Consider the following 27,345-nt stretch of genomic DNA (forward strand, 5'->3'; position numbering starts at 1 on the left):
GGCACCCTGAGAAGGTGAATGTCTTAACTGGGAAAACCACAAGCTCTGAGATGAATAGTTGACTTTGGATTCTAACAGAAAGATTTTGACTCTTTGATTTAGGAAGTAGGATAGGGAAGGGGAGGGGTTCAAAATAACTTGAGTTTTCTCATTTGGTTTGTTGGATGATTGGTAATCTCTTTCCTGTCCTTCTTTTGTTGTTGTTGTTTTGTTATTTTAATTGTATTAAATAAATTATGTAGGCATGATTGATTGCTTCATTGGCTATGAGATTGAACTCAATCTCAGGCCTCATTCCCCTTTTCTAGAAGAGGCCAAGCTGATGATGGCTCAAAACCCTAACCCTCTAATCACATGGTTGCCCTTTCTGGTTAGGCTTTGATATTGAGATGTCATGAATATTACATACATATGATATTGAAGGCTCATGAATAACAAAGATACTTCCTGGATTTTGAGTCTCCCAGAAACTAGGGACAAAGGTCAGTAACATTTTTTATTATACAACATAACCCAGACACCTATAACTCTTCTGCCATCTACCTCCACATTTCCAGATTCTGTGTCTAATCTGCCATTATCTTGATAATCAATTTTAGATAAAATGTATAATTCCATTTCTCTCTTTATTCACCTCTCCTCCTCCCAAACACACATCTGCCTATTTGCAGCCTTATTGCTACCTTTGGTTAAACCAGTGTCAGTTCCTGCATTAAAAGTACAATATAAATCTTGTTTTCTTTTGCCTCTTTTGAAAGTTTCAAGAGTTTTTACTCTTGGATTGATTCCTTTTCATGACATCCTGTTCTTTAAGATAAAAATTTTCTCCCTCTGCAGATACTAATTTGGGGTCAAAGCTTATAATACTTTTAAAGGCCTTATTTTTGTTTTTCTTCTGTGTTTGTTTGCTAAAAATGCCATAACAAAGTCCAATAGATTGGGTAGTTAAAAAGTTGAAACAATAGAAATTTATTTTCTCATGATTCTGGAGGCTGCAAGTTAAAGGGGTCAGCAAGGTTGGTTTCATCTGAAGCCTCTCTCCTTGTCTTATAGCTAGTTGACCTCTCCCTGTGTCCTCAAATTGTCTTCTTGCATGTGTGTCTGTGTCCTAATTTCCTCTTCTTATAAGGACACCAGTCATATTGGATTAGATCCCATCTATATAAACTCATTTTACCTTTATAGCATGCTATTTTTTAGGGGACACAGTTTAGTGTATTACATTTGCCTTATCTCTGTTTTCTGTGGATTTTTTTGTTTATCTGACTTCCATCTCTCTCTTACATATTTTCCTTGACCATCTTATAGTCTTTGGCTGTCCTTGTATATTTTAGAGTCTGGGAATAGCTGGTTTGTTTAGTTTGTATATGGGCAGAGTTTGTAAGTGGATTTTCTGTTGGGTAATACGACTGCAAATAGCCCTTCTTTTTGGGGGAGAAGACCCTTACATGTCAAGATCTTTGGTCTTTTTCCCCTTTAATTTCCCCAGAGAATAATATTCAACTTATTGCAGGGTGAGCTTTCACACCTTGCTGATAGAGGTATAAGAGCAGAGAAGGAAGAGACCTGAATATTCTCACAGTTAGGTGTGCACATTGACACTTAATCACCCTTACTGTGCCTGGTATTCCTGATTACAGGTCCTCTTCAGCTTGGCTCTTCAGAGACTAAACTTCTAATCTCCTGAGGACTGCAAGGTTGAAGGCAGATGCCAGGGTGTCTTAACTTCTCAGTATGTGAAGATATAGAAAACCTGCAATTTCTTGCTATTTTGCTCTGAACCTCCCCTTCATCTTCTGGGGCATCTGAAGCCTTGAGCAATTGAGGAGTTCTTCAGAAGTGTATTAGTGAGGTTTTATTATGTATTGGTTGCCTACCATATGCTAGGTACTGTGCTAGGATTATCCTCTGTAACCTTAATTGTAATCTTTGAAAGATTCTATTATGAGGTTCATTTTACATATATGAAAACAGAGGGTTTAGAACAGAATTAGTAAATTGGAGCACCAGGCTGTGAAAGCAAGTGTATTTGACCTCAGAAACTGCAATTTTACCGACTCTGCTACACTCAGAACAGTTGGCAAATTCATGCTTTTGCCAGTACGTCTACATTCTAGGTTTTGTAAAAATGTCAATATATTGATTTGATCACATTGAAAAAGAGTTGTTATACTAAGTATAATACAAAAATAAAGTGAAGTTCAGTATACCTATGGGAATATAGATGTATTTTACTATTTGTGAACATGATAATCAGAACATTTTCCTTTAACAACTTTGAGAGTAGAACAATTTCTAGCATATTTTGAGGGTTCTGCAGGTATAAGCATAGAACTAAATGGTGACATTAGGTTCTGTCATTTTATTGAAAGTTCTAGAACCAAGGGCTTAGTTGTCTATTATTTTTCTGACATTTCCCTCACAGTACTAGATACAGTGTCCTTGGTAAATTTAATGTTCATGAGATGTTGGCAGAGAAGCTAAATGACAACTGAGAAATTCAGAACTATATGTTTAAGAATTGTTTTTATGTTTTGGTACTTCGTGTCTAGCATTCTTGTATTTTTAGTCAACGCTTATTTCAGTTGTCACTTAATCCTTTTCTTTTCTTTCTAACAGATTACTTCTGTAACTAGATCTCCAATTTGCTCAACAAAGCAGAATGTCTCGATTGCGACAACCCCCCCTTGTGACAGGCATCTCTCCAAACGAAGGAATACCATGGACAAAGGTCATAATTAGAGGAGAAAACCTTGGGACTGGCCCAACTGACCTCATTGGTAAGAGCAAGAACTGTGCTGTGTTTCCATGGTAAATGCAGTTTTATAGTGGGCAGTTGAGACAAGATGATATAAAAACAACATTGTGATCTGTACAGAATGATCTGAATAAAGATTAAAGAATTATTTGGTTTTATGACTTTTCTGTTAAAATCATTATTTTATCAAATCTTGTCAAAATTGCCTATCACTAAGTCCTTCAGAAAGTTTCCCACAGGTGAGATTTTGCCTCCATTTCCTCAGTTTTGATCTCTCCTGCTTTGATTGCTCAAACAGCCTCCTAGCTATTTTTGCTGTCTTTAGTTTTTCCCTCCATTATACAACTGTTTGTGTTCTTTCTCTAGTGCTCTGTGAATTATGCCTCTTCTGTTTCTTATTGCCCTTCAAATCAAATCTAAACTCTCTCTCCTTGGTACCACACTATCAGTTTGATCTCTATAGTTAAGAGTCTGTTTCTTAGTTTGCCTTTCCCTTTCCTTTTTTCCCTATCCCCATTTGTTTTGTTTCTTAAATTACACATGAGTGAAATCACATGGTATTTGTCTTTCTCTGACTGACTTATTTCACTTAGCATAATAGTCTCTAGCTCTATCCATGTCATTGCAAATGGCAAGATTGCATTATTTTTTATGGCTGAGTGATATTCTGTATATGTATATCTTCTTTATCTACTCATTAGTCGATGGACATTTGAGCTGTTTCCATAAGTTAGTTATTGTAGATGCTGCTGCTGTAAACATTGGGGGCCATCCCTTGGCTTGTCTTAATCTCCTCTAGAACTTAAAACAAATGCTCTGGGCTGCTATGTCTCAGTCTAAAGATGGAGCCTAATCATCTTTTTGAAAATGCAAATAAGTGTCATGTACAGCCAGGGTAGAGAGCTAATTATAAATATAATTGTATGGTCAGTTAGGATTATTTTCCTGTGAACTCTGAAGTGCATTCAGAGTAGAGGTGCATTCAGAATGAGGAAGGGAGAGGCTTCAGTATATGCTACTGCATGTATATGCCAATTTCCCATATAAACTTTTCTGGATTCAGACATTCTCTTGACTCTTCTTAATTTATGAGGGACCTATTGGTAAAATACTGGAGATTATGAGTTGGAACTTGTTTTTCTTGCATTATTGGTGCAGGTTGACAGATTGTTTTTTGGCCATCTGGAAAACCCTTTGAAAAGAGAAAGTAAATTGGAGCTCAGCACTATATTTAATAACTGATTTTTGTACTTCCCAGCTAACTCTTTTCACTAGTGTTATTTAAATGTCTTATTTTATATTTTTCTCTAGCCATGGTTTTTGTTTCTCCAGTAAGCAATATTTAAATTAATTATTCTTATGAAGATAGTCTTATTTAACTTTTGTCTTGGTTTTTTGACGTAGCTCATTTTAGTTTTTTCTTCATCCAAAGTAGAATAGTCCCTAGAATGCAGGCAAATAAACCATACAGATGGAGGTTATGTCCTACATTTTAACTAGAAGCTCCCAACATGACAGTTACTAGTCTATGTAAATTTTAATCTTGCTTTAGCTTCAGGCAGTGCTGTTCTTATTTGACTAAGTGTGTATACTTTTATAAACCTCACTAGTTCAGCTTTCAACCTGCCTATGTATTGCCAAGAAACCATTTTATAAAAAAAGCAAACTTAACCTGCTAAATAATTTGAGTGTTTTTAGCTCAGATGAAGTCTACACTAGCCAAGTAAAACATTATAAAAGCAGTTTATTTGAAATTCTACAAGTTACTTAAAAAAAAGATATTATATTGTATGAAGCAGATTTCTTAGCTTGCAGTGACTTACTAAAAATGTCCTTAAGAAATTAAGAAATCTTTCTTACTATCTTATTTAACTTTTATGACATTTAAAATGATCTATTCAAATCTATGTTTAAAATTAAATGAGGATTATTAATTTTTTTTTTAGTTAAAATGCAAAGCAGATATTAAATCAGAGAAAACTTTATAGCAGCTACAACTAGATGAATAAACTTATTCTGGGTAGTTTTTTTCCAACTTGTGCTTTCATGGATATCATTCATGTTTGTTCATCTGAACATGTTTTTAGGCTTCCTGTCAGTATATTGGAAAGCTAATTCCATTTCTTAATTTTTAAAAAATATTTATTTATTTATTTATTTACTTATTTACTTATTTATTTATTTAGAGTATGTGAACGTGGGAGTGGGAGAGGGGCAGACAGAGAGGGAGAGAGAGAATCCCAATGTGGGGCTGGACATGGGGCTTGAGTCCAATGTTTAACCCGGGTGCCTCTCTCATTGTTCAGTTTTTGTTTTTTTTTTTTTAATTTTTTAAATGTTTATTTTTGAGGGAGAGAGAGAGAGAGAGAGCATGAGTGGGGGAGGAGCAGAGAGAGAGGGAGGCACAGAGTCTGAAGCAGGCTCCAGGCTCTGAGCTGTCAGCGCAGTGAGATCATCATCTGAGCCAAAGTTGGACACTTAACTGACTGAGCCACCCAGGCGCCCCTCATTGCTCAGTTTTAATCATAAGGTTGTTCTTTAGCAAGGAACCTATATTAGGAATGACTTTATGTTAAATCCTGACATTTATTGTTGAGTAATTTTCCTTTCTGAAATGAGTTAATATTTAAAATGACAATCTTTCTGATAGTATAAACTTTAAAAACATTAACGTATTGACCTAGAGTAATATCAAAATACCCACCATATATAACACTAAAAGTATTCAGTTTATTAATTAAAACTTTTTTCATTCATTTAAAAAATACATAGACTGATTTATGTATGCATAAAAATTATTTGAGCAAATATTCACTGAAGTGTTTCACAGTGCCTATCTTTTCTTTTTTTCTTAAGTTCATTTATTTATTTTGAGAGAGTGAGCAAGCATGGGAGAAGGGGCAGAGAAAGAGGGAGAAAGAGAATCCCAAGCAGGCTTACCGCTGTCAGCACAGAGTCCAATGTGGGGCTCAAGCCCATGAACTGTGAGATCATGACCTGAGCCAAAATCAAGAGTCTGATGCTTAACCGACTGAGCCACCCAAGCTCCCTACTCAGTGCTTATCTTAAAGATGGAGAGGAATTCTAGGGGTGCTTTCAATCTCTTAGATTGTTTACATTTTTCAAAACAAAATTGATTTTCAGGAAAGATATCAAAGATGTTCCCATTTTGAAAAAATAATTTTGAATTATGAATGCATTTAAAAATGTGTAAATGCCATTACACATTTAAAGAAACCAAAAGAAAACTTAGTCCTAAAGAAGCCTTTAAATGCTATTATTAGGATTCCATACATGTATAAATCATATAGCTGTTTTAGGGAAATCTCTAAAATTCATTATTTCAATAAATGCATCTTTGAAATGTAGTTATTTTTCTCAATGGTTAGTACAACATTCCTACTAAATAGTGCTTTCATTTTAACGAAGGATGACTTGACTCCCTTCCTACATTTTTTAAACCAAATTTGGCATTAATTGAGGTGTTCCTGGTATCTGAAAAAAAATTGTATTACCAAACTTGACTGTTGAGCAGTATAAAAAGTTAAATAATGAGAAAAGAAAGTGTGAAGTGTCTGGGTCTTTACCACATACAGTTCGGTTTACTTTTTCCATAAAATTTATTACATTGTTCTCTGCTTTGCAGAATAGAAAATACAAAGAAAATAAGTTAGTAGAAGAGCTGGCAGTATGTCCATATGGTGATATATTGGTGTTCTGTCTGGGGTACATCTTCCTCACTGTAATCTTTCAGTGCCTCCATATTTGGCTACTGCCTAAATTATAATAATTTACTTGGTATCGGGCCTGAGATGCCGGGCACGAGTTGAGGTTTTGGGAGTGTTGGTTTACTATGAGAACAGAATGTAGTATAGTAATAGTATCATTAGGGAAACTCAAAGGCACCATGCACTACCTTTATAGGATGCAGATATTAAAAATGAAATAGTAATCCAGTAATTCCCAAGAACATTAACTACATTCACCTGATTTCAAGCTGTGCCTGGAATAAAATATCCTCCATGTATGCAATATATAATTTAAACACTAGGAAAAGTAAGTGCAGATTATGTTTAGGAAGATGGATAAATATATTTGTTTGTAGGGAATGATATATACATTTCTTTGTACACTGTAGAATTTTATATCAGCAACTTTGATTTCTAATAATAGTAATAATTTCCCCTTCTAAAACCTACGAACATAATTTAAGATTCTCATAAACTGAGTATATGGAATGCCTACACATAATTATTATGGTCATTTTTTTTTTTAATCCCATTGGTGTTTGAAGAAACTTAAGTATTATCTAAAGAAGTCTTTGATATTAGAGATAAAAGAGTAGACAAAAATCAATAGAGACAGTATGTTTGCAAATAACATTGGGTATATTCAGTAATAGAAATAACTATTGAACAGGAAATGTTATTTCTAGATTTATTTTCTTCATGGAAAAAACCTGGTAAGACTGACAGAAGAATTGTCTTTTTATGTAACAGACATGACTAAGATCTTTGTTCTTTTGAACTTTGTTACATGCATGCTTTCATTTTCAGGTCTGACAATTTGTGGACATAATTGCCTCCTGACGGCAGAATGGATGTCTGCAAGTAAAATAGTATGCCGAGTGGGACAAGCTAAAAATGACAAAGGAGACATTATTGTCACAACCAAGTCAGGTGGCAGAGGAACCTCAACAGTGTCTTTCAAGCTACTCAAACCTGAAAAAATAGGTATCCATCTTTTCTGACTTTTTTTCTAAAGAGGAAAATGAAAATACGTTTTGTCTTTTAAAATCTATAACTGGTAGATTTGTATAAAACGTTCCTATTTTCACATCTCATTAACTTAGATTATATTTATTTTGACAGGAATGGGATATTGGTTAAAATTTGCATTACTTTTGGAAACGCAGTTTAGTGAGCTAACAGTAAAACCTAAGGAGGATGGTCATGAGAGAATTATTATCCTAAATTCTTTATAAAATCTGTTTATTTAACATTTTGCTTTGCCAATTTTAGTTCCTTGATCTTGAACACAGTAATTGCATTTCTTTGTATTATGCAGTTGAGATTTGAGGTAAAATATCCTCCTGATGTGGCCAAATTAGCAATCATAGTATCTAAATAATGTTCTTGTTTCCTTCTTTTTCTCTATCCTTTGAGGCCAGGACACAATGTTGCCTGGCCAGAATGTGCGTTTAGCCCTCCAAACTAGAAATAATCTCTCTTTTTTGTATCCTATAGCACTTTATATGTTACTTTTTATGAACTTAACACTTGCTTCCTCAAATTGGTCTGAGGAGTCACTCTGAATACAAACCTGCGCTCTAGCACTACAAGCTGTGGAACTTGAATGCTTAGGTTTTTTTGTGGGTAAAAGTGGAACAACAGTATTACCTACCTCACAGGATTAAATGAGTTAGAGCATGTATTGTATAGTGCTTAGTATAGACCCTTACCCTAAGTAAGTGTTTAATTAATCACTTTAAATTATTCTTCTCATAGTTATTTCTGTGTATGGCCATCTCGCCTACTAAAATTAGGATAGTGTCAGATTCATCTTTCTGGTCTTGCAATGTCTTGTACATGGTCTGTACTTGATAAACATTTATTTAAAGTAGGGCTATCACAGGCTTAATTAAGCCCAGGTCACATATCTCTCTTAAACTGAAAAGTAAATAATTTTGCAAATTGTTTTTGTTCTCTATCATAAAACATAGAGCTTTTCTACAGCATTATCTTCCTTATATTCCTGGATTTTTTTTCCATAAATAAAAACTTAGATAAGGAATTTAAGGGAGAATTAAAAAAAAAAAATATATATATATATACACACACACACATATATACATATATACACACATATTTATACATGTATATACACACATGTGCACACATATGTGTCTGCATACGTTGTACATATATAATATTCCTGTTTTTATTTACTCATTTTTATTTAACGTCAAAAATTAAAAATTAAAGCAGGAACTTGTTATCAGTTTTCTGGAGGAACTTAAAACATTTTGGCAGAACCCAGCAATGTCTTATATTTATACAACAGATAAAGACAACTTAATCGAAAGTTTTAACTTTATTCTAAAACATCCTGCCCAGGACCTGGCACAGTATAGGTTCAGTAAAGGCTTATCAGACTGAACTCAGGAGTATCTAGACTTGAGCATAACTTCTAACAAAGCCTCTTGTTGCATTCTGTCAGAACTGTGGGTACTAAAAGAATTAGTTGGTTCACAAAGGTTCATACAGCTAGAAGTTGCCTGGGATCAAATACCTTCCATGAAGCCTTCACAGCCTCAAGCCACCCATTGGCCCTTTGCCCATTTTCTGTTTCAACCCACATTCAGAAGTGGTAAGCCTGTTAGTCCTATGCCAAAGTGAATGTCAAGAATCTGGTCACATAAAAGAGAGTACCATTTTCAGAGATTACATTTTGTTCACAGTGTCTGTCCATTTTTCCTGAATATCCTAGTCATTTCCATTACTCAAGCCATGCATTTCTTGGAAAGTGTTTGACTGATATCTTTATATAAAGAATTGTTGGATATTTTTTTGAATTAGCCAACTTAATTATACTGTTTATTTTTTATAAAATACATTTGTTTGAGCAGAACTTTTTCTCAGAGGCTTAGCTTGTCTTCTGTGTTGAATAATGTACAATGTAACCATGAAGCAAGAGATATTATTTTTGCCATTTGATAGATTTTTAGTGTTTTTAATCAAGCCACAAGCCATTAAAAAAAGAAGACACCCAAAAAACAAACAGAGCTTTTGTGCTGTCAAATCTCTCAAAAATTACCTTAGTGTGCATTTTGTTTTAGGTCTTTAAAAAGTGAAGCAATAGCGAAAGACTTAACCTGTGTCTTATTAAGGATGTGCTCCTCATTTTGGTAGGTATTTTGGATCAGTCTGCTGTGTGGGTTGATGAAATGAATTATTATGATATGCGTACTGACAGGAATAAAGGAATTCCTCCCTTGTCTCTGCGTCCTGCTAATCCACTTGGCATTGACATTGAAAAGTGAGTACCATCTTGCCTTCAGTTTTCTTTATTGCTGAAAACTTTTATATACTTAAGAGTGAAGAGAGTGACACTCCAGAAATATCCAGGCAAGCACAGTTGAAGACATCTCTGTTGTTGGGAGACAAGTTGTATTTCTGAAGCCTTGTCAGGTTTGCTGCTTGTGAGTGTTCCAGTTAGTTAAAACTTTTGGTGAAAACTACCTACCTCTTTTAGTTTTTTGAATTTACACTTTGTGAAGAAGAAAAGTATCTTGAAATATTTAATAACTAATACTTTTAATGATAGGAAAATGCGTTATCTGGGGTTTGTGAGTTTAAATATTTAGATGGCACTTGAAATCAAAGTAGAATTTTCTGGGGTGCCTAGGTGGCTCAGTTGGTTGAGCCTCAGACTTTGGCTCTTGGCTTGTGAATTTGAGGCCGCGTGGGGCTCTGTGCTGACAGCTCAGAGCCTGGAGCCTGCTTCAGATTCTGTGTCTCCCTCTGTCTCTGCCCCTGCCCCACTCATGCTCTGTCTCTCTCTTTCTCTATAAAAAATAAATAAACATTAATTTTTTTTTTCAAAACAATTTTCCAAGTGCTTGATGTTTTGTGGAAATATTTTAGAATAATTAGGCCCAGTGTAGTTTTTTATTTTGTTTACGATCCCTGCCTGTAAGTCGTACTTAATCCAGACTTACTTGATCAGTATTGTGACAGGTAAATGATATTTTTCAAGATGTTATCGAATCTGTAATTTTCTATTCTTAATTGCTAGGACAATGTTTAGTAACTTTTATAATTAGTACCTTTATCCTTACATCTTACTTAATCAGTTCATCTAACACATCAATCGTGTCTAATTTATTTTCTAGCCTTGATGGTTCTGCTCATGAAGTTATATACTGAGTGTTGCTCTGTAAACACTTACTGAGGGTGACAAGTTAGTTCTATTAACACTTTAACCATAGCTTTAAGTTTTTCTAAGAATTGGGAAAATTCTCTGCTTAATCTTTATATATTTAACCTTCAAGCCTACACTTGAAGACCATTAGTAATTCAAATAGTAAGCTGCTTTTTCACCTAGTGAGGTTTTTACCTCTGGCTAAGAGGAAGGGAGCAAGTGTTTGTCTTGGAATTTACGATGTGTTGAGAAGTCCTCGGGTTTAGCAGCTTTTAGTGAGCTTGGACTGTCCTAGGTCACATCTTTGAAGCTCTTTGGCAGTATGGGTCATTCTGGAGCTGTTTTAAGGATTTCAGTGCTCTATAAAGAGTTTGAGGATCAAGAAAGTCTAGAAAAGAATGGTAATTACTAGCTATTTAGTTGAGCACAGTTTCAAGCATGAATAGACTTTACAGTTGATACTAAGCCTTTTAATAGGTTGGTTCAATACCCTTGAAAGCCAGCTTCTTTCCAAGTCCTGCCACAAAAGAAGTGTAGAGCAGGAGGTCCTATATGATTGTTCTTTCGTGAGGAAAATACAGTTTAGGAGTATTGTATGAATTTTGTATGAGCTTGAGACAAAACTTTCAAAGTTAGGATTAAATTGAATGTTTACTATCATAAAATAGATTTTCTTAATTTTCAGTTTGGCATATAACCCACCCCTTCTATGACTTTTTTACCTTCCTAGGCCCTTCCACCTTTTGACCGCCTTTATTATTCCTGTTATTGCTGCTACCCACAAAGGAGTTAGGCTTAAAATCTCTCTAATAGCACTTTTTCATAATACGGGTCAGGATTATTCTTTGCTAACATTGGTAACAGTAGCCAGGAATAATGGCACTTAAAGTTCTTGGCTCTTTAAAAGTTCTTTTTTTCTTTTCTGAGAGGTAATCTAATTTAGTCTAGAGCCAAATTCAGTTTGAATCATAGCTCTACTGCTTACTAGAAGTATGACTTAACTACTCTGACTCAGTTTCCTTAGGTAGAACATGCCGTACCTGTGTCATGGGGTGGTTGTGAAGATTCAGTGAGTGAGTGCTTTAGAAGAGTGTCTCTCATAGCAAGTGCTTAAAAAATGTTTGTCATCATTACAAGGATTCAGTGCTCTTCTTGTATAATACACTGTTCCTGGCTTTGCTCTGTCACTTAGGAGGAGAATTTCTTTTTAATGACTGTTAAGATTTTGGGGTAATAAATTGTATTAAAATCTTAAAATAGCATTATGTACATTAATTTAAGAAGTGTTTAAATGGGGATAAAATTAACAGTAATACTTCTTTCAAGCTCTTAAGTTTCAAATAATAATTTGCTCAGCCATGGGATAATTAAAGAGTAGCCTTTTGAAAAGGTAAAATCATGACTGTCCTACAAATATAAAATGAACACATTTTAAGAGCATTATTTCACTCATTAATTAATGGGAAAACGAGTAAAATGTTAAAACCAGTTCAGGGGGAATTCCAGAGGGTAGACATAATAGGCAATGAGGAATGCTAACAGATGCAGATGGGGCACTTATACTGCATGGTAATTAGTTACATCTTTACCTGATAGGTATTCCTGGTTGCCATCAGCCCTCTACAGTTTAACTTCTGTGTTTCTAACAGAGTTGCAAAATAGGGACAAAGGCATAGATCCCTATAAGAATCAGAAAATACTGGGAAGGTCCTCCAGACAGTGAAAGGATACCCAATAATCCTTTTGCTTATTTAAAGTCTTTTGAAAATTTTCCAGTAAAAGAAGGACAGACTAGATATACTAGCAAGCAAGAAAATGAAAGGTGAAAGTAGGAAGAGTTATAGACAACAAGAGAAGAGAATGTTTTTGGCTAGACATGCTTTTTCAGGTTCCTTTTTTATTTTTTAAAGGTACTGCCAGGAAAACCGCATTTATTTTATTGAATTCTCTAACCTCAGATAGAAATCTTATTTTAGAAAAAGAGAAAAGGAAAGGAAAAGCAGCTGTTAAAATATTGATGGATTTTATTTCCCTGACTCAATATTTTTTAGATAAAAGTTTTGCTGTCTGTAGAGAAGGATGTACTTTCAGGTTAGAATCCGTAAGAGCATTTCCGTACTGGTTTTTATTTCTGTATATTAATGTCATTTGGGGGATTCTTTTATTTAAAAGGTTGGAAGAGGATCTACTTTTAATTTTTTAAAAAACTTCGTTAGAGAACGAACACCAGGATTTTAATTATTACCTGCTTGTTGAAATATATTAATTGAGAAAGTTTGAATTATATTATAAAATACTGTGGTCCTGATGAATTATCAGATTAAAGGGGTCAGGTCACTTTGGAAGATGAATCAGTTGCTGGTAATTGCATTGTGAATGTTTATGAAATTCTCTTCAGCTGACAGTCAAATGTGCAACGTGGAACAGTGGGGTGTCCTGTAGTGTTGTGGCCAGTTCATCTGAATTTGAAAAAGCGAGTGAGAGTAGCAGAATATAGTTTTCTGGTTGCTCTTTGGTGTGAGTCAGAGTTTAATAAACATTTTATTGTTGTGCTCAGCATGCATCCTGTTGTCTTTCAGCTATGGGTTTAACAACTGGCATTTATTGGCTTCATTTGCCTCCTTAAGTCCTTCATATTCCTAAATTTTTTACTGATGTTTTGCACAGATGGTGCCTTGATATTTATAAAAATGTTACCAATTGCTTCAAAAAAGATAACTTCACCTTGAACTGACACTAGGATTTAGTTGTAAAAAGTGTATATTTCTGATTTGTTATATTGATTGTCACAGATGTATGTGTTCTTTGCACAGCTTAAATTGTAATGGAGACAAATCATTTAAATTGAAAGAGAAGGCAAAACAGGTTCATGTTAAGTAAAAGCCCTCACTGGGTTATATTTCTTAAAATAAATATTTGTCTAATGGAATATTTATAAGTAATGTTTTTGGACATTGTACATATATGGGAGTGAGGACATGAAAATGAAACTTTGCCCTTGTTTTTATATGGTCTACAACTTTTTTGTGAAATAGTTACATAAGAAAGGCTATCTAGAGTAGTCATTTGATGTGCCATTTACCTGTTTTATTTCCATGTGGATTTTAGGGCATTGCAGATCTGATTTTCTTCTCATCAATTAGGTTTTTCAGTAGAAAGAAAAGGTGACCAGTTTTCCCAGTAGATTTAGAAACCAGAGACAGGTGGAAAAATAATTCTTAGTATGAGTGTAGAAGAGAAAAGCCTTGGATAAATTTGTCTTTTAGAAATTTTATAAAACAGGTTGTGGGCTGTGATACAGTGCCTAAGTTCAGAACCTGTCATGCCCTATCCCCCAAAATAAGAAAGAAAGAAAAAAACAACAACAGCACACATGCAACCAAAAACAAGCTCATAATATTTAATACACCAAAGTGAAAATAGTGATGCTAAAAATTGAAAGCCAAAAGAATTGAGTATAATATACACACACTCAAAAGAACTATATAAGCTTACTTTTACTGTGTTAGCCTCCCTGCCTTTCATCTTTCCATCTGCCAAATCAAGAAAACATGTTCTCTTTAATGCAAACACAGAGTAACACAAATGTAACCAGGCCTCACTCTATGTGAGGTGGTTAGAATTTTTCTCAAAATGATTTTGTTTTGCTTGCTTAAGGGTCATTACTGCAGATTAAGGGTCATTACTGCAGATTGTTCTCATACTTGAAAGCAAATTCTGATATGTTAAAAACATTCCTGTTAGTTTTAAATCTGACCAGTGACTCTATATACCTGGATCTTCCCATGGCATGGGCTAAATCTTTTCAGAAGATTTAAATCTGAGCTTACACTGCCATCTGATGGAAAGTGTATATTTTAGGGGTGGCAAGAGTTGTCAGCTACTGAAATTGTTTTGATTCATGAACTTGCTTAGTAGAATATGTGTTGCTTTCACTGTCCCAACTATGGTAGTAGATTTAAAGTGTAAATTTAGTTTAAATTACTCAGAATATACCTTGCTTTTACTGACTTGTTAAGCCATCACTTCACTTGGTGGGCCTTATCCTAAAATCTGGTTATTGTGAACAAACACTTAAGTTTTAACTTTCTTACTTTGTCAGCACCATTGACACAGTGCTTCTTCCTCTCCTAATACTGTTATAAAGACCATTAATAATTCTCTGTATTCTAAAACAGTGCTGCCTTCACTCTCCTTAAATTTCTATCTTTCTAGATATGTAGTTGTGGTTTTATTTTATGCCTCAGAGTCACTGGTTCTTTATTTGACAATAGAAGTACCAGGTTCAAATCTCAACTATTTACATGCAATGTCTCTGAGGCTGTTTCCTCACTGTAATATGGGAATATGTTGTTATGACAGTATGTTGTTATGACAATCAAATAAAATGATACTTATGAAAATAGTCTGTGAAATACAAAGAACTAAATAAAAAGAATAACAATAACAGCAAATAACATTTTTGAAAATTTATTGTGTGTTAAAACTGCTAAGCCTTTCAAATGCATTATCTATTTTAATTCTCAAAACATTCCTGGGAGGAAGATATTATGATCCTAGTTATCCAGTAACTGGGACCTTAGAGTAAATAACTTCTTGAAGGTTATACAGACAAATCTAGCAAACTTCCGAGATTGAACCTAGAGCCTGAGCTCTTAACCACTACTTATTATTATTGCCTCCCACTTATATAATGCTATGAGCCATCTCTGCTTTTTTGTAGATATGTTCCCTAGGCATTGTCATTCATTGTGTTTTTTCCAGATCTTCTATTGCATGTTCATTTTGAGGTATTTGTGTAAAGCATATGTTAGGCATATATTTTAGGATCATATACTGACTCAGGATGCGTTCAGCTATAAGTAACAGAAAATGAAAATTAAGCTTAAACAAAAAAAAATATTTATTTTCTCATAATATACTGAGTCCAGAGATGGTGGACTCCATTGTTGGTTGAGTCAGTGACCTAGTAATGTCACCCAGATGTAAGGAATGTTGGTGTGCTATTCTGTGGTCCTTACCATAACACTTTTTTTCTTTGTAATTGTCAAGTGGCTAAAGCAATTTCTGCTATTGAAGCAATAATAACACACAGTAAGTAATAATATAAAAATCTAATATGGAAGCCATAATACACAATAGTTAATAAAACACAATAATGTCTAGAGGCAGAAGGACCCTATTTCTTCTTTATTCTCCTTCTTAAAGTTTGGAGACCTTTCCCAGAAATATTCAAGTAGATCTTCCTCAGACATCACTGGTCAAAACAAGATCACTCAGTAGATAGCAAGAGAAATATGATAACCATGATTTGCTTAGGATAATTGATATTTATGATTGCGCTGGTGTGTGGGATTGTTTGGTCTGAGGGTGGAGAATGCATGTTGGATCACTACCCAAAATTAGACTTAATTGTGTGATTTGGGGCAAATTATTTGACCTCTCTCTTAGAATTTTGTCATCTTTGATATTATAATTTCTTATTCTTATAATTCTGATTCTTAGGGTAGGTCTCAATACTCTTCTTCCTATTTAAATTTATATAGTAACATTGGTAAATGAGTTTTAATGTCTTCAGTACGAAATCACTGTAAAGTAAACTCAGTCTTAAGGGTGATTATGAGGAGATAGTATTTTGACCAAAAGATCCAATACTTTTCAAACTCTGACTCATTTAGGTGCCTGAAGAAGCTATGTGAATGAGAAATAATAGTATAGTACATGAGAAATGAGATACTAGTAGGTAGATTAATGCTTCATATCTCAGCATAGAATTCTCTAGTAGAAGCACATAGCCTACATAGTAGAGGCTAGTAGCACATAGTTCCAAATATCCGAAGTGCCTCCTTACCACTTATACTAATTCCAAAGCTCCATTTCAAGATCTGCCCTCTCTTCCTCTCACCCTTGCCCTTCCAGTGGCATGATGTGCCTATGATTGAGGAGATGAGGGTGCAAAGCCTGTGGAAGCCTGGCCATGTCCCATGTGCTTTTCTTTATCACCAAAAAACTCCGCTATTAATAATGTGGCCAGGCCCATTTCTGCTCCCTCTTGAGGAGGAGGGAGATATGGAGGTGTCCTGGAGTAGGAGAGTTTCTTAATGGTTCACCTCCTAGAGCCTTACCAGACATGAGTCTTTTATCTTGTGATAAGACAAGTTTATTTATATTTGTTGAAATAACAGTTTAGTACAGTGTAAATGACACGTTTCTAAAATGTCAGAATTAGGGGCTCCTGTGTGGCTCAGTCAGTTGAGCGCCCGACTGCGACTCAGGTCATGATCTCGCAGTTCACGATTTCGAGCCCCACATCAGGCTCTATGCTGACAGCTTGGAGCCTGGAGCCTGCTTCGGATCTGCCCTCTCTCTCTGCCCCTCCCCCATTCTTGCTCTGTCTCTCCCCCCAAAAATAAAACACCAAAAAATATTGAAGTGTAAGAATTAGATGAATTTTAAATATGGGAAGTTGTAGATAGCTGCATATTTACATCGTTCAGTATCACCAGTTTAAGCATTTTAACTGTTTAGGATGTGACCTTTTTCATATGTGCTGTGTGTATCCAAGGTTGTTTTTTCTTTTCTTTTTTTTTTTTTACACATCATCAGCTTTATTGAGGCATAACTGATAGATAAATTTGTAAGATATTTAAAGTGTACATCTTGATGAGTTTATAAACGTATACATTGTGAAAGGATTTCCACCATCAAGGTAACTAATACATCCAACCCCTCACATATGTTTTCTTTAGCTTTTGCGTGTGTGTGTGTGTGTGTGTGTGTGTGCATGTGTGTGTGCATGTGTGTGTGCGCATGCGCCTCTAGACATTATTTTGTTTTATTAGTTATAAGTGGCTGGTGCAGCCACTCTGGAAAACAGTATGGAGATTCCTCAAAAATTAGAAATAGTACTACCGTTATGACCCAGAAATTCTGCTTCTAAGTGTATATCCAAAGAAAATGAAACAGGATATTGAGATATTTGCACTCCCATGTTCATTGCAGCATTATTCACGATAGCCAAGGTATGGAAGCAACCTAACTTCATTAATGGATGAATGGATGAAAAAGTTGTATATATGTACAGTAGAATATTATTCAACCACGAGAAAGAAGGATATCCTGTCATTTACAACAACATGAATGGACCTTGATTTCATTATACCACACAGAGAAAGACAAATAACAGTTTTTCTTTCTTTTTTTTTTTTTTAAACTAACTATGTTAAGCGTGATTTAATGTCAAACCCATGGGAACTATGTAGTCTCAGCCATTTCACCAATACATACAACTGCTGTATTTTTTGGATTTGTGTCTGCATTTTTTTTATCCTTTTTTGATGTTAATCCCTCTTCACACTTCTGCTCTGATTATGGGTAGGGAACCCATGCAACCATAATAAAACTACAGGGCTTGAGTGAAGGGTAAAGTTCAGTTTGCCTTCTCAGAGTCCCCTTTTGCTGCTTTTTTGTTAGCTGTGTCTTTAATCTGTGAGTTTGGAACTGACCCTTGTTAGAAGAGGATTTCACATAGTTGAATAATTCATAAAGAATGTTAATAGTAGGGATTTAGTTGATATCAGATGATTCTGTAGTACTTTTTGATTCTGTTAAGATCATTCAACTTTCTGAACAAGCAAAGTGTTAGGACTACATAGAATACCAGTTTAAGTGTCAAAAAGAAGTAAGGTTGACAAAAAAATGTTAGGCATTTCTCCATGTACTTTTCCTTCACACCATAGACAGACCCCACTAATTCATTATGCTGTTCTTTCCAGTTTAGACATATGATCTTTGACACAACACTCTAGACAGACACTGCCCACCAATTAAGGTAGAACTAGGGGGTATGGACTATGCATATCATAAGGAAGTGTTTTTAGTTACTTAGGTAGGGTTCAGCCCTTTCAACTCAGTCATTATATTGCCCCAAAGTTCTAACTTGGAGTCATGATGTACATTTTATTTATAAATGAGAAAAACTTCCCAAGGTGACAGGATTTTATTACTAAGTAAAGTACCAAACCAGCAAGAAGAATCCAAATCAAAATAAACTTCTAAAAATGCAGAGTTCTCCAGAGTCCTCTCAGAGATTCTGTCTGGTAAAAATGACCAACAAACTTTTGGAACACATATGCACCCCAAGAAGATTCAGACTATAATCTAACTTTAGGAGCCAGTGAGGAATGCTGTGAGATTGACTTACTCTCTGAATTACTGATTACTGAGGTAATGCCAGCTTGATGTCCATGATTCTCTTAAAGTCTCATTTTATCTTGTCTGTTACTGTAGTGCTAAACAAGGCTTTTTTCCCCACTAATTAAAAAAGAAAACATTGTGGGGCATGTGGGTGGCTCACTTGGTTCAGCATCTGACTCTTGATTTCAGCTCAGGTCATGACAAGCCGCACATTGGGCTCTGCCCTGACAGCACGGAGCCTGCTTAGGATTCTCTCTATCCCTCTCCTTCTGCCCCCAGCACCCCTTCCCCCACATGCACTCCCCCACCCAGTAAATAAATAAACATTAAAAAAAAAAAGAAAGAAAATGTCATAGTGAGAAAGGTAAGTGTAATAGGAAATAAAGTGGGTCTCTTTCTATTGACTGACGTACTGACAAATAGATGTTGGATTCTAGATTAAAGTGTAGGGTTTACAAAGGAAATCATAGAGAACTGGTTTTGCTCTTTGCATCTCTTGCCCTTTTAGGGACTATGAAGGGATGAAGGGAGCCAGGAGTGAAGGGGAAGAGTTTATGAGATTCTTTGACAGGAGCTGTGCTAGGCTGTGAAGGGGAGGTATGACAAACATCTGCTTTTCTTAACTCATAACTGGGGAGTGTGGCTTCCATGGAGTGTTCCCTGCATTTGTGAAACAGAGGTCCTGGCACCTGAGAGCACAGGAACAGTGCACATAGACAGTAGAGGTGTCTGCCCTGGGAAAGATGTTTCTTGGGACAAGATGAGCACCTCACTAGAGAGTAGGCCCCAGGCCATTGTAAGTTGTATGTAAGGTCACTTGTAAGTCAAGGAGCTCCATCAGAGAGTTGTTGTTGGTAAAGATGGAGTGCTGATCTTGGACCACACTATGTGATTTCTGAATTGAGGCTGTGTTCATAATAATGTGAAATCAAGTCTCTCTCAGATAAGAGTGAGTAGAAGTCATTGCACCTGCTCACATTTTCTTACAGGGTGGTGATAATTCTGCACCCCCCCTCCAAATGGCTCCCCACATCCCTGAATACACTGGGCTATAAAACAGTGCTGTGTCTCGTCCATGTCCCATGAGTTTGGCTTATCCAGTGTATGGGGTTGAGGACCACACTTCAGTCATAAAGGACACCAAGATCAGAGGAGTGAAGTGAAAATGAACATGATGTGTGCAAGAAAGTGTAATCCCTTTGAAGTTACTGAATCTCCCAGTTTTGAGGATTAGATGAGCAGAAATGAGTCCTGAGAGGTAAGCAGTTTTGAATCATGGAGAGACTTGACTATAGAACTTGGACTTTATCCTCTACAGATGAAGAGTTGGGGAGGTGGTGAGGGCTGCTAGCTCATAAGCCCATAACAGGGTTTGCCCATACTACTTTTGCTCTTAGATACAACTGTCTGACTTCCAGCATGGAGCCTGAACTATAGTAGTATTTAGTTATTATTTGAATGGATACATAAATGAAATGATCCGGAAGTTGACCTTAAAAATGTAGGCAATAAAGTCAGCTGCAGATAGGGGATTGCCTGTTATAAGCTTTTCTTAAAATTATTCTAGATATAGACATAGAAGTATAAATATAATTATTTTATTAATTAGCTCTAATTTTTATTAATAGGCTTTAGTACGTTTTAAAACAACTTTCATATAAGTCTTTAACAAAAACCATTTTAACAAACTAATGTTTAAATTTCAGTGTATACAAATTTTGATTTTTATTCATTGAATAGAGAATGATTGCATATTTGGATAGATATCATAAAGTATCAACTCAGCCTCTTTAAATTCTATATTGATGTAATTTCTGTATTTTAACTAATTTCTTACATATACATAAAGTTTATATAATAAGAAATGAGCTGAGGTGTAGGAAATATATTTTGTATACACATGTAAATATAGACTCCATAATGTAAGATGTATAATTTTAATGGTTTGTAGTCCTGTTTATTACATTAGGTACTCTAGGATGTCTGTTACATTATTGTAGTAATAGCATTTGAAGTATATTTTAAATCTTTTTTCTCCCTTAGAAGTAAATTTCCCCAGAAGGACTTAGAAATGCTGTTCCCTGGAATGAGTGCTGATTTTACAAGTGAGAATTTTTCAGCTGCTTGGTATCTTATAGAAAACCACTCAACTACCAGGTCAGTGGATGTTGGACTATTGTTTCATGTGGTTGTACCTAATAGGATTATATGATACAAAGGGATTTAGGCTGGCCTCTGCCACGTAGGAGCCCTTTGACTTTGGGTGAGCTCATGAATATCTCAGGTTATCTTTTCTCCTATTTATGAAATGGTGTTAATAATTAGCAGTCCCTTATTTCCTGCTATCTTGTTTCTGTATGATTCATATTTGTGCAACCCATTAAAACTTTGTGGAGTCTCAGCTGGGTACCTAAACTGATGTGATCTCTCTCTATTCAAATAACAAAACTTTCAAGTCCTGGTGTAAAATAGTAAACATACTTCTTTTCCTGACCATAGAGCAAAGGAAGATGATTTGATTTATCATTTTGCAAAGACTTGCCTTAAAATTAGCCAAAAATAGTCAAGGTCTTATATCCAAATTAAAGTGCTCCTTATTGTCTGCTAATTACATTTTGCCACACTCTTGATAAGAGTAGGTTTGTAACTTTTTTGCAGCAATTAAATTTAGTAACAGTGTTTGAATAAATGAATGGTTTATTGCTAAAGATTTACATTCCTGAAAAGTTAATTTGTTAAAATACACCTTAGGAGAAAATTTTCCTTCACCAGTTAGAGTCAAAACCATTAGAAAACATGAGGAAACATTGGTGTGTGTGTGTGTGTGTGTGTGTGTGTGTGTGTGTGTGTGTGTGTGTGTATACATATATATATATAGAGAGAGAGAGAGAATCCTGATACATTTTTAAAGGGAATGTCAAATCTTTAATTGCAGAAGATGGTTCTAATTTTACATCACGGATGTGCTTTTTCTATTACTGTATTTCAGAATTCATCTCTGTTTTCTGAGTAGGACTATCATGGCACTCAATAATATATTCAAAGTTTTACAGCCAGATTTTCTTAGCCCAGCTGGAAATAAAAAAATATAGAGATCTACCAATTTTCTCTGCTTGAGATGTAGAGATAAAATATTTTGGTCTTTTTAGTTATTTAAATTGTTGAGTTGACCGCCCCCGCTCCCACCCCCCAGGTTTTTCTATAATTTCACTGTTAATGACAGAGGACTGGATATTGATGTGGTGAATCATGATACGGTTAATTTTGATGTAGGACACAGAAATGAACATACAGAGGAGTTCTGCCTTAGATAACTTAGATAACCACTGCATTGATCTAAGTCTGTGCAAAGGGACATGATGTTCAGGACTCCTTACCTGGCAAATCATATACATGATACATATTACTTATAGAAATATTTATATGTATGTTCATTTCTTAAGGGTCTGACATTTGCAATGACCATTTGAGGGCTACAGATCTGTTTTATAGTTGCTGTAATTTTGTTATTTATAATAAAAGGGTTTAGATGCAGGGGTGCCTCAGAGGCTCAGTCGGTTGAATGTCCTACTCTTGATTTCGGCTCAGGTCATGATCCCAGGGTGTGGGATTGAGCCCCGTGTCGGACTCCATACTGAGCATGGAGCCTGCTTAAGCTTCTCTCTTTCTCTTCCTCTGCTCCTCTTCCCTGCTTGCACTCTCTCTTAAAAAAAAAAAAAAAAAAAAAAAAAAAAAAAGGTTTAGATGTAGGTAAGAATTTGAAAGCTTTTTGTTTTAATCTGGTTACATCTTGTGTCAATCTATGTCTTTCTTAGGCTTCTGTATTTTACATTTAATGCATTATCTGATTTCTTTTTTGCTTTTTAGGAGTGTCAAACTTTTGGTTTCTTAATTTCATTTCAGTTTTGAACAGCTTAAAATGGCAGTCACCAACCTGAAGAGACAGGCTAACAAGAAAAGTGAAGGCAGCTTGGCATATGTGAAAGGAGGTCTTAGTACTTTCTTTGAAGCCCAGGATGCCCTCTCAGGTAAGGTGACCCTCAGAGCCATCTGCTGGGGCTTCCACAACAGAAACCCAACACTGTGTTTGCAGAGTGTTTACAGGGTGTGACATTCAGTCTGTATTTATAAAAGTAGAGATCTAAAATGTGCCATAAATATTTGTTGCAGACCAGGCTGGAATCTCTTTGAAGGCTTGGTACTTTAAATATTTGTCTCTGAGGCTTTTGTTGACCCATTGTACATATGTGAAATAGGAGACTACTTTGCCTTCCCACAATGCCCAATCTCCAGGGCTGATAAGAAACTAAATCCCAATAGGTAAAATTCTAGAATTTTAAAAAATCCTCTTATACCCATCAATATCTTACACATGTGACTAATTCTGTAAATGTGATCCATTGTGTGTTTGGTGTGTGGTAAGGACTGATGATAATGTGTCATTCTTTTCAGCTATCACCCCATGAGCCTCATACACAATAGTTAAATGTCCACCATCCATTTTGTCATCTTTATATGGGGGAGCAAGTATATTAAATAGATATAGCATAGTTTTAGACATATCATGGAAAAGATGTTGGGTAGGGTTTTTTTCTCACCTAAAATTAACTTTATTTATTTAATTTTTAAGTTATTTATTTATTTTGACAGAGCAAGAGAGCACACATGTGTGCCTGCTGGGCAGGGGGAGGGGCAGAGAGTGAGGGAGAGAGAGAATTCCAAGCAGGCTCTGTGCTGTCAGAGGAGAGCCAGATGCAGGGTCCATCTCACTGACCTGAGCTGAAATCAAGAGTCTGATGCTTAACTGACTGAGTCACCCAGGCACCCCTAAAATCATGTTTAATTAATAGAAATCAAATTACTGTTTAGTAAAAAATATTAATAAAAGTTAGCCTAATTCTTTTTAAAAACAAAGATACCTATAACTAAGTACCTGCACATAAGCACTTTTAAGTGTAGACTAAGAAGCCACACTTCCTTTAATTCAGTAAGACTTAATTTTTTTTTATTAATTTGTATTCTTAAAGTACAGACATCCTGTTACTGTTTCTAAAACCCTTCTCCTGGGTCAAACAAGCATAGATGACTTCTGGGAAGTTAATGTGCATCTGATACTGCTCTTTCCTTGCCAGGTAGAAGTTAGGTTTTTGAAGGAGCAAAATGTGAATGCCTAGGGGGAACAGAAATTAGATAATTTTCTTTGATAAACACTCTGTGCCCTATATTTTTTGGTGGGATGCTTTTCTTTCGTTCTTTGTACTTACTGATATTCTGTCTTAAGTTACTAATGTTACTATATTAACAATAGAAACCTGAGCATATATGAACAGAGTTTAGCATTATCAAGCAGAATTAGGTTAGTAATTCCCTAGTAGCTATGCAAATAATAATTTGCCATAGGTGATTAGCAGTTCTCAGAAATGATTGTATTTAAAATTATTTCACCTAAGTATATTGGTAACTTAACATTTAACAAAGATAATTCTGACCAATTGCTTAATCATATAAGCAGGTAACTCTATAACATATAGAAAGTGATTTTAATAATAAAATTCCAAGATTTTAGCTACACACATATCTAGCTTTTCTGTGTTTTAATGTAAATGAAATGCATATTACGAAAAGACAGTAAATAAGTAATGAACAGACACTACTTGTAATACCATTGTAAAGATAATTACATTAACATTTTGATGTATTTTCTTTTGGTCTTTTTGCTCTTGGCCTATATGAGTCCATATTACAAAATTGGAGTTGCATTGTATATTCAATTGTGTATGCTAGAAACCTCCTTTACTCTTTAGAGTGTTCCTTTGGGTAATTATTTTAATATACTGTAGCATTTGATTTGTTGGTAGCTCTTTAGAAAATTTTCTGACTATAGTCTTAAGTGAAATTGATCTGTAGTTTTTTGAAATGCTTTTTTGGTCAGGTTTTGGTATTAGTGTTTTACAGAAGCATTTGAATCTGTATGTGTATATATGTAGGTACTATGTGATGGGTTATGTAAAGTAGGAATTATCAGTTGGAAATTTGAAAGAGCTAATACATTGAAAGAACTAATAAATTATTTGCTCAGGTAATCTGTTTTACTTTTCTGTTTTGAAAAATAATCAAACATGTTAAAAGTAGAATAGTACAGTCACCCCTGTATAACTGTCAGATTTAAGTTAGTAATTTTTTTCAAACTTGATTCAGTGATATTTTTTGAGGTTGGTTGTGTTTTGCTGATCTCAAGCAGTGAGTCTAAAGTGCCATGACATTTCCCTCCTATATACATTAGTATATGGTTCCCACCCAAATAAGGACATTTACCTGCATAACCACAATGCTATTATTACAGCCAAAATAAGTTTCAGTAATTTTTCAATATCCTCTAATTCCCATGTCATACTCAAATTTCCCCATTTACCCACCAACTTTCTTTATAGTTGGTTTGTCCAAATCAAGATTCAAATAAGGTCCAAGCATTTCATTTTTTTTTTTAAGTCTCTTAAGCCTCTTTTAGACTAGAATACCCTTACCTTTGCTACCTTGACTTTTTGTTTTCCCCCATGTAATTGATATGTTGAAGACATGAGGCTGTTTGTCCTATAGGATATCCCATACTCTGGATTTGACTGATTATTTCCTCATGGTGTTATTTAATTTATTTTAGTTTCCATTGTATTGCTTGGACTTATTTGGACATTAGATTTGGTTTTCAACATTTTTGGTCATATATGGTACTGTGTACTCCTCAGGAGGCCTTTAGTGTCTGCATGTTTTTCCTGTAGAGACACTGTGATGGATCAAGTGGGTTCCCCAGTGGGGTGGGTATTGGTATTTGTATCGATTAGAATCAACCAAGGGAGAAGATGCATGAGGCACAGTCCAGGGAAGTTCTGTGCATGGAGTGAAAGTTGCCCTCTCACGGTCGAGTCATAAACAACGTTGATTTACCTGGTATGATGTGAGTCAGTGTACATGGAGTATTGCCTACCAGAGAATCTCATCCAAGCCTTGGTGTCCAGAGTTTTTATTAGAGCTCTGTCACATAGACGTAGTTGACTGCTCCAATGGCTGACCTCCATCTAGAGGTCCCTCTGGAGGTCAAGCTGATATGGAGTGACCCAAAGTCTTCACTGTAAATTACGTTGTTACACTATCTGGTATAGCTCAAGGCTCCCAAGTAAACAAAGATACTTTTATCAGGTAAGAATTTGAAAAGCTTAGAGGTAACCTCTCAGAAGCTAAAGACAAAGGCCAGACCTCTTTTTGGATAAGATTAAATTCTTTAGTATACGATTATATTAATATGAAATATTATATATGCATTTGCCTAATATATTATACATCATATTCTTTTTAAACTTTAGAAATTTTGATTTTGGCATTTCTCTTGTAAGCAACATATGGTAGAATTTTTATATTTTTATACCAGTTTGGGAGTCTTTGCCTTTTAATAGAAAAATTTAAGCCATATACATTTATCCTAACTGACATTTTTGTCTTTTCGTTTTTATTGTTCTATTATATTTTTCGGTTTTGATTTTTCCTTCTGTGCTATATAGACCATGTTGTTGCACATTGGCAAGAAATATTTTTAAATTCTATTATAGGTTGCCTTTTGCCTCCTGTTGTGTATAACATTGGTTCAGGACATCTATATTTCTCATGCTCTTTCCTTTTTTTCTGGTCTTAATTTAATCTGGAGTTATAGACATAGCTTTTTATTTTACCTTTTCTTTTCCATTTCATTATTATGTTTCTCAATTATTTTTGTTTTTGTATTTCATTTTATAACACATTTACCACAGTTAATTAAAATTTACCATCTATTCACATAAATTTAATTGGCTTTAATGTTTCTTGCCAGTCATTTTACATTTCATCTTTTCTATCCTTGAATTTTTTGAACAGTGGGATATATGTTTTGTGCTAGAGCTTTTGAATTCTTGCATATCTGGAAATGTGTCTTGCTTCATACAGAATTATTTTCTGAAAACATTGATCCAGTATCTTTTAGTGTTACAGAGAGAAGTCCTGAGCCAGTGTAATTCTTTATTACTTATAGATGAATTGATGTTTTTCTCTCTCCCTAAATGCTTAAAAGATATATTTGTTTCGACTTGAATTAAAAAAACCAAATGCCTTTCAGGATATGTTAGAATGTAGGTCTTGTCTTTATTCATTTTTCCCAATACTTGATAAGCTTTTAGAATCTGTAGACCCATATCTGTGGTTTTCAACACTTTTCTTTTGTTGTGTCAACTATCATTTATGGTTTGTTTCTGAATGGCCTTGTATAAAAATATTATTCCTTTCCTTCTGCTCTCCTATATGGTACCCAGTACCTTTTCTGTTTTTCAGTATGCTGCCCAGTAGTAGTATGCCTCAACTAGTTTCCTTCTGTTTCCTGCCATACTGGGTGTTAGGAAATGTGGTCTCTAAATATTGTAAAGAGAAGGGAGTAAGAAAAATGGGGG

General features: G+C 35.0%; 1 protein-coding gene across 3 annotated transcripts in view; it reads left to right on the forward strand.

Moving 5' to 3' along the window:
• The window catches only part of EXOC2 (exocyst complex component 2), a 280,017-nt gene that overhangs the window by 56,593 nt on the left and 196,079 nt on the right, over positions 1–27,345 (forward strand). For all 3 annotated transcript variants that reach the window (XM_019419921.2, XM_019419920.2, XM_053904947.1), the window contains exons 2-6: positions 2,620–2,780; positions 7,315–7,491; positions 9,670–9,796; positions 20,921–21,034; positions 22,781–22,905. In XM_019419921.2, the coding sequence (XP_019275466.1) occupies positions 2,663–2,780; positions 7,315–7,491; positions 9,670–9,796; positions 20,921–21,034; positions 22,781–22,905 (661 nt within the window). In that variant the 5' untranslated portion in view covers positions 2,620–2,662. The remainder of the gene's footprint in view (positions 1–2,619; positions 2,781–7,314; positions 7,492–9,669; positions 9,797–20,920; positions 21,035–22,780; positions 22,906–27,345) is intronic.

Source organism: Panthera pardus, unplaced genomic scaffold (assembly GCF_024362965.1).
Source record: "Panthera pardus isolate Hobbes unplaced genomic scaffold, ASM2436296v1 HiC_scaffold_17, whole genome shotgun sequence".
NCBI classification, from domain to species: domain Eukaryota; kingdom Metazoa; phylum Chordata; class Mammalia; order Carnivora; family Felidae; genus Panthera; species Panthera pardus.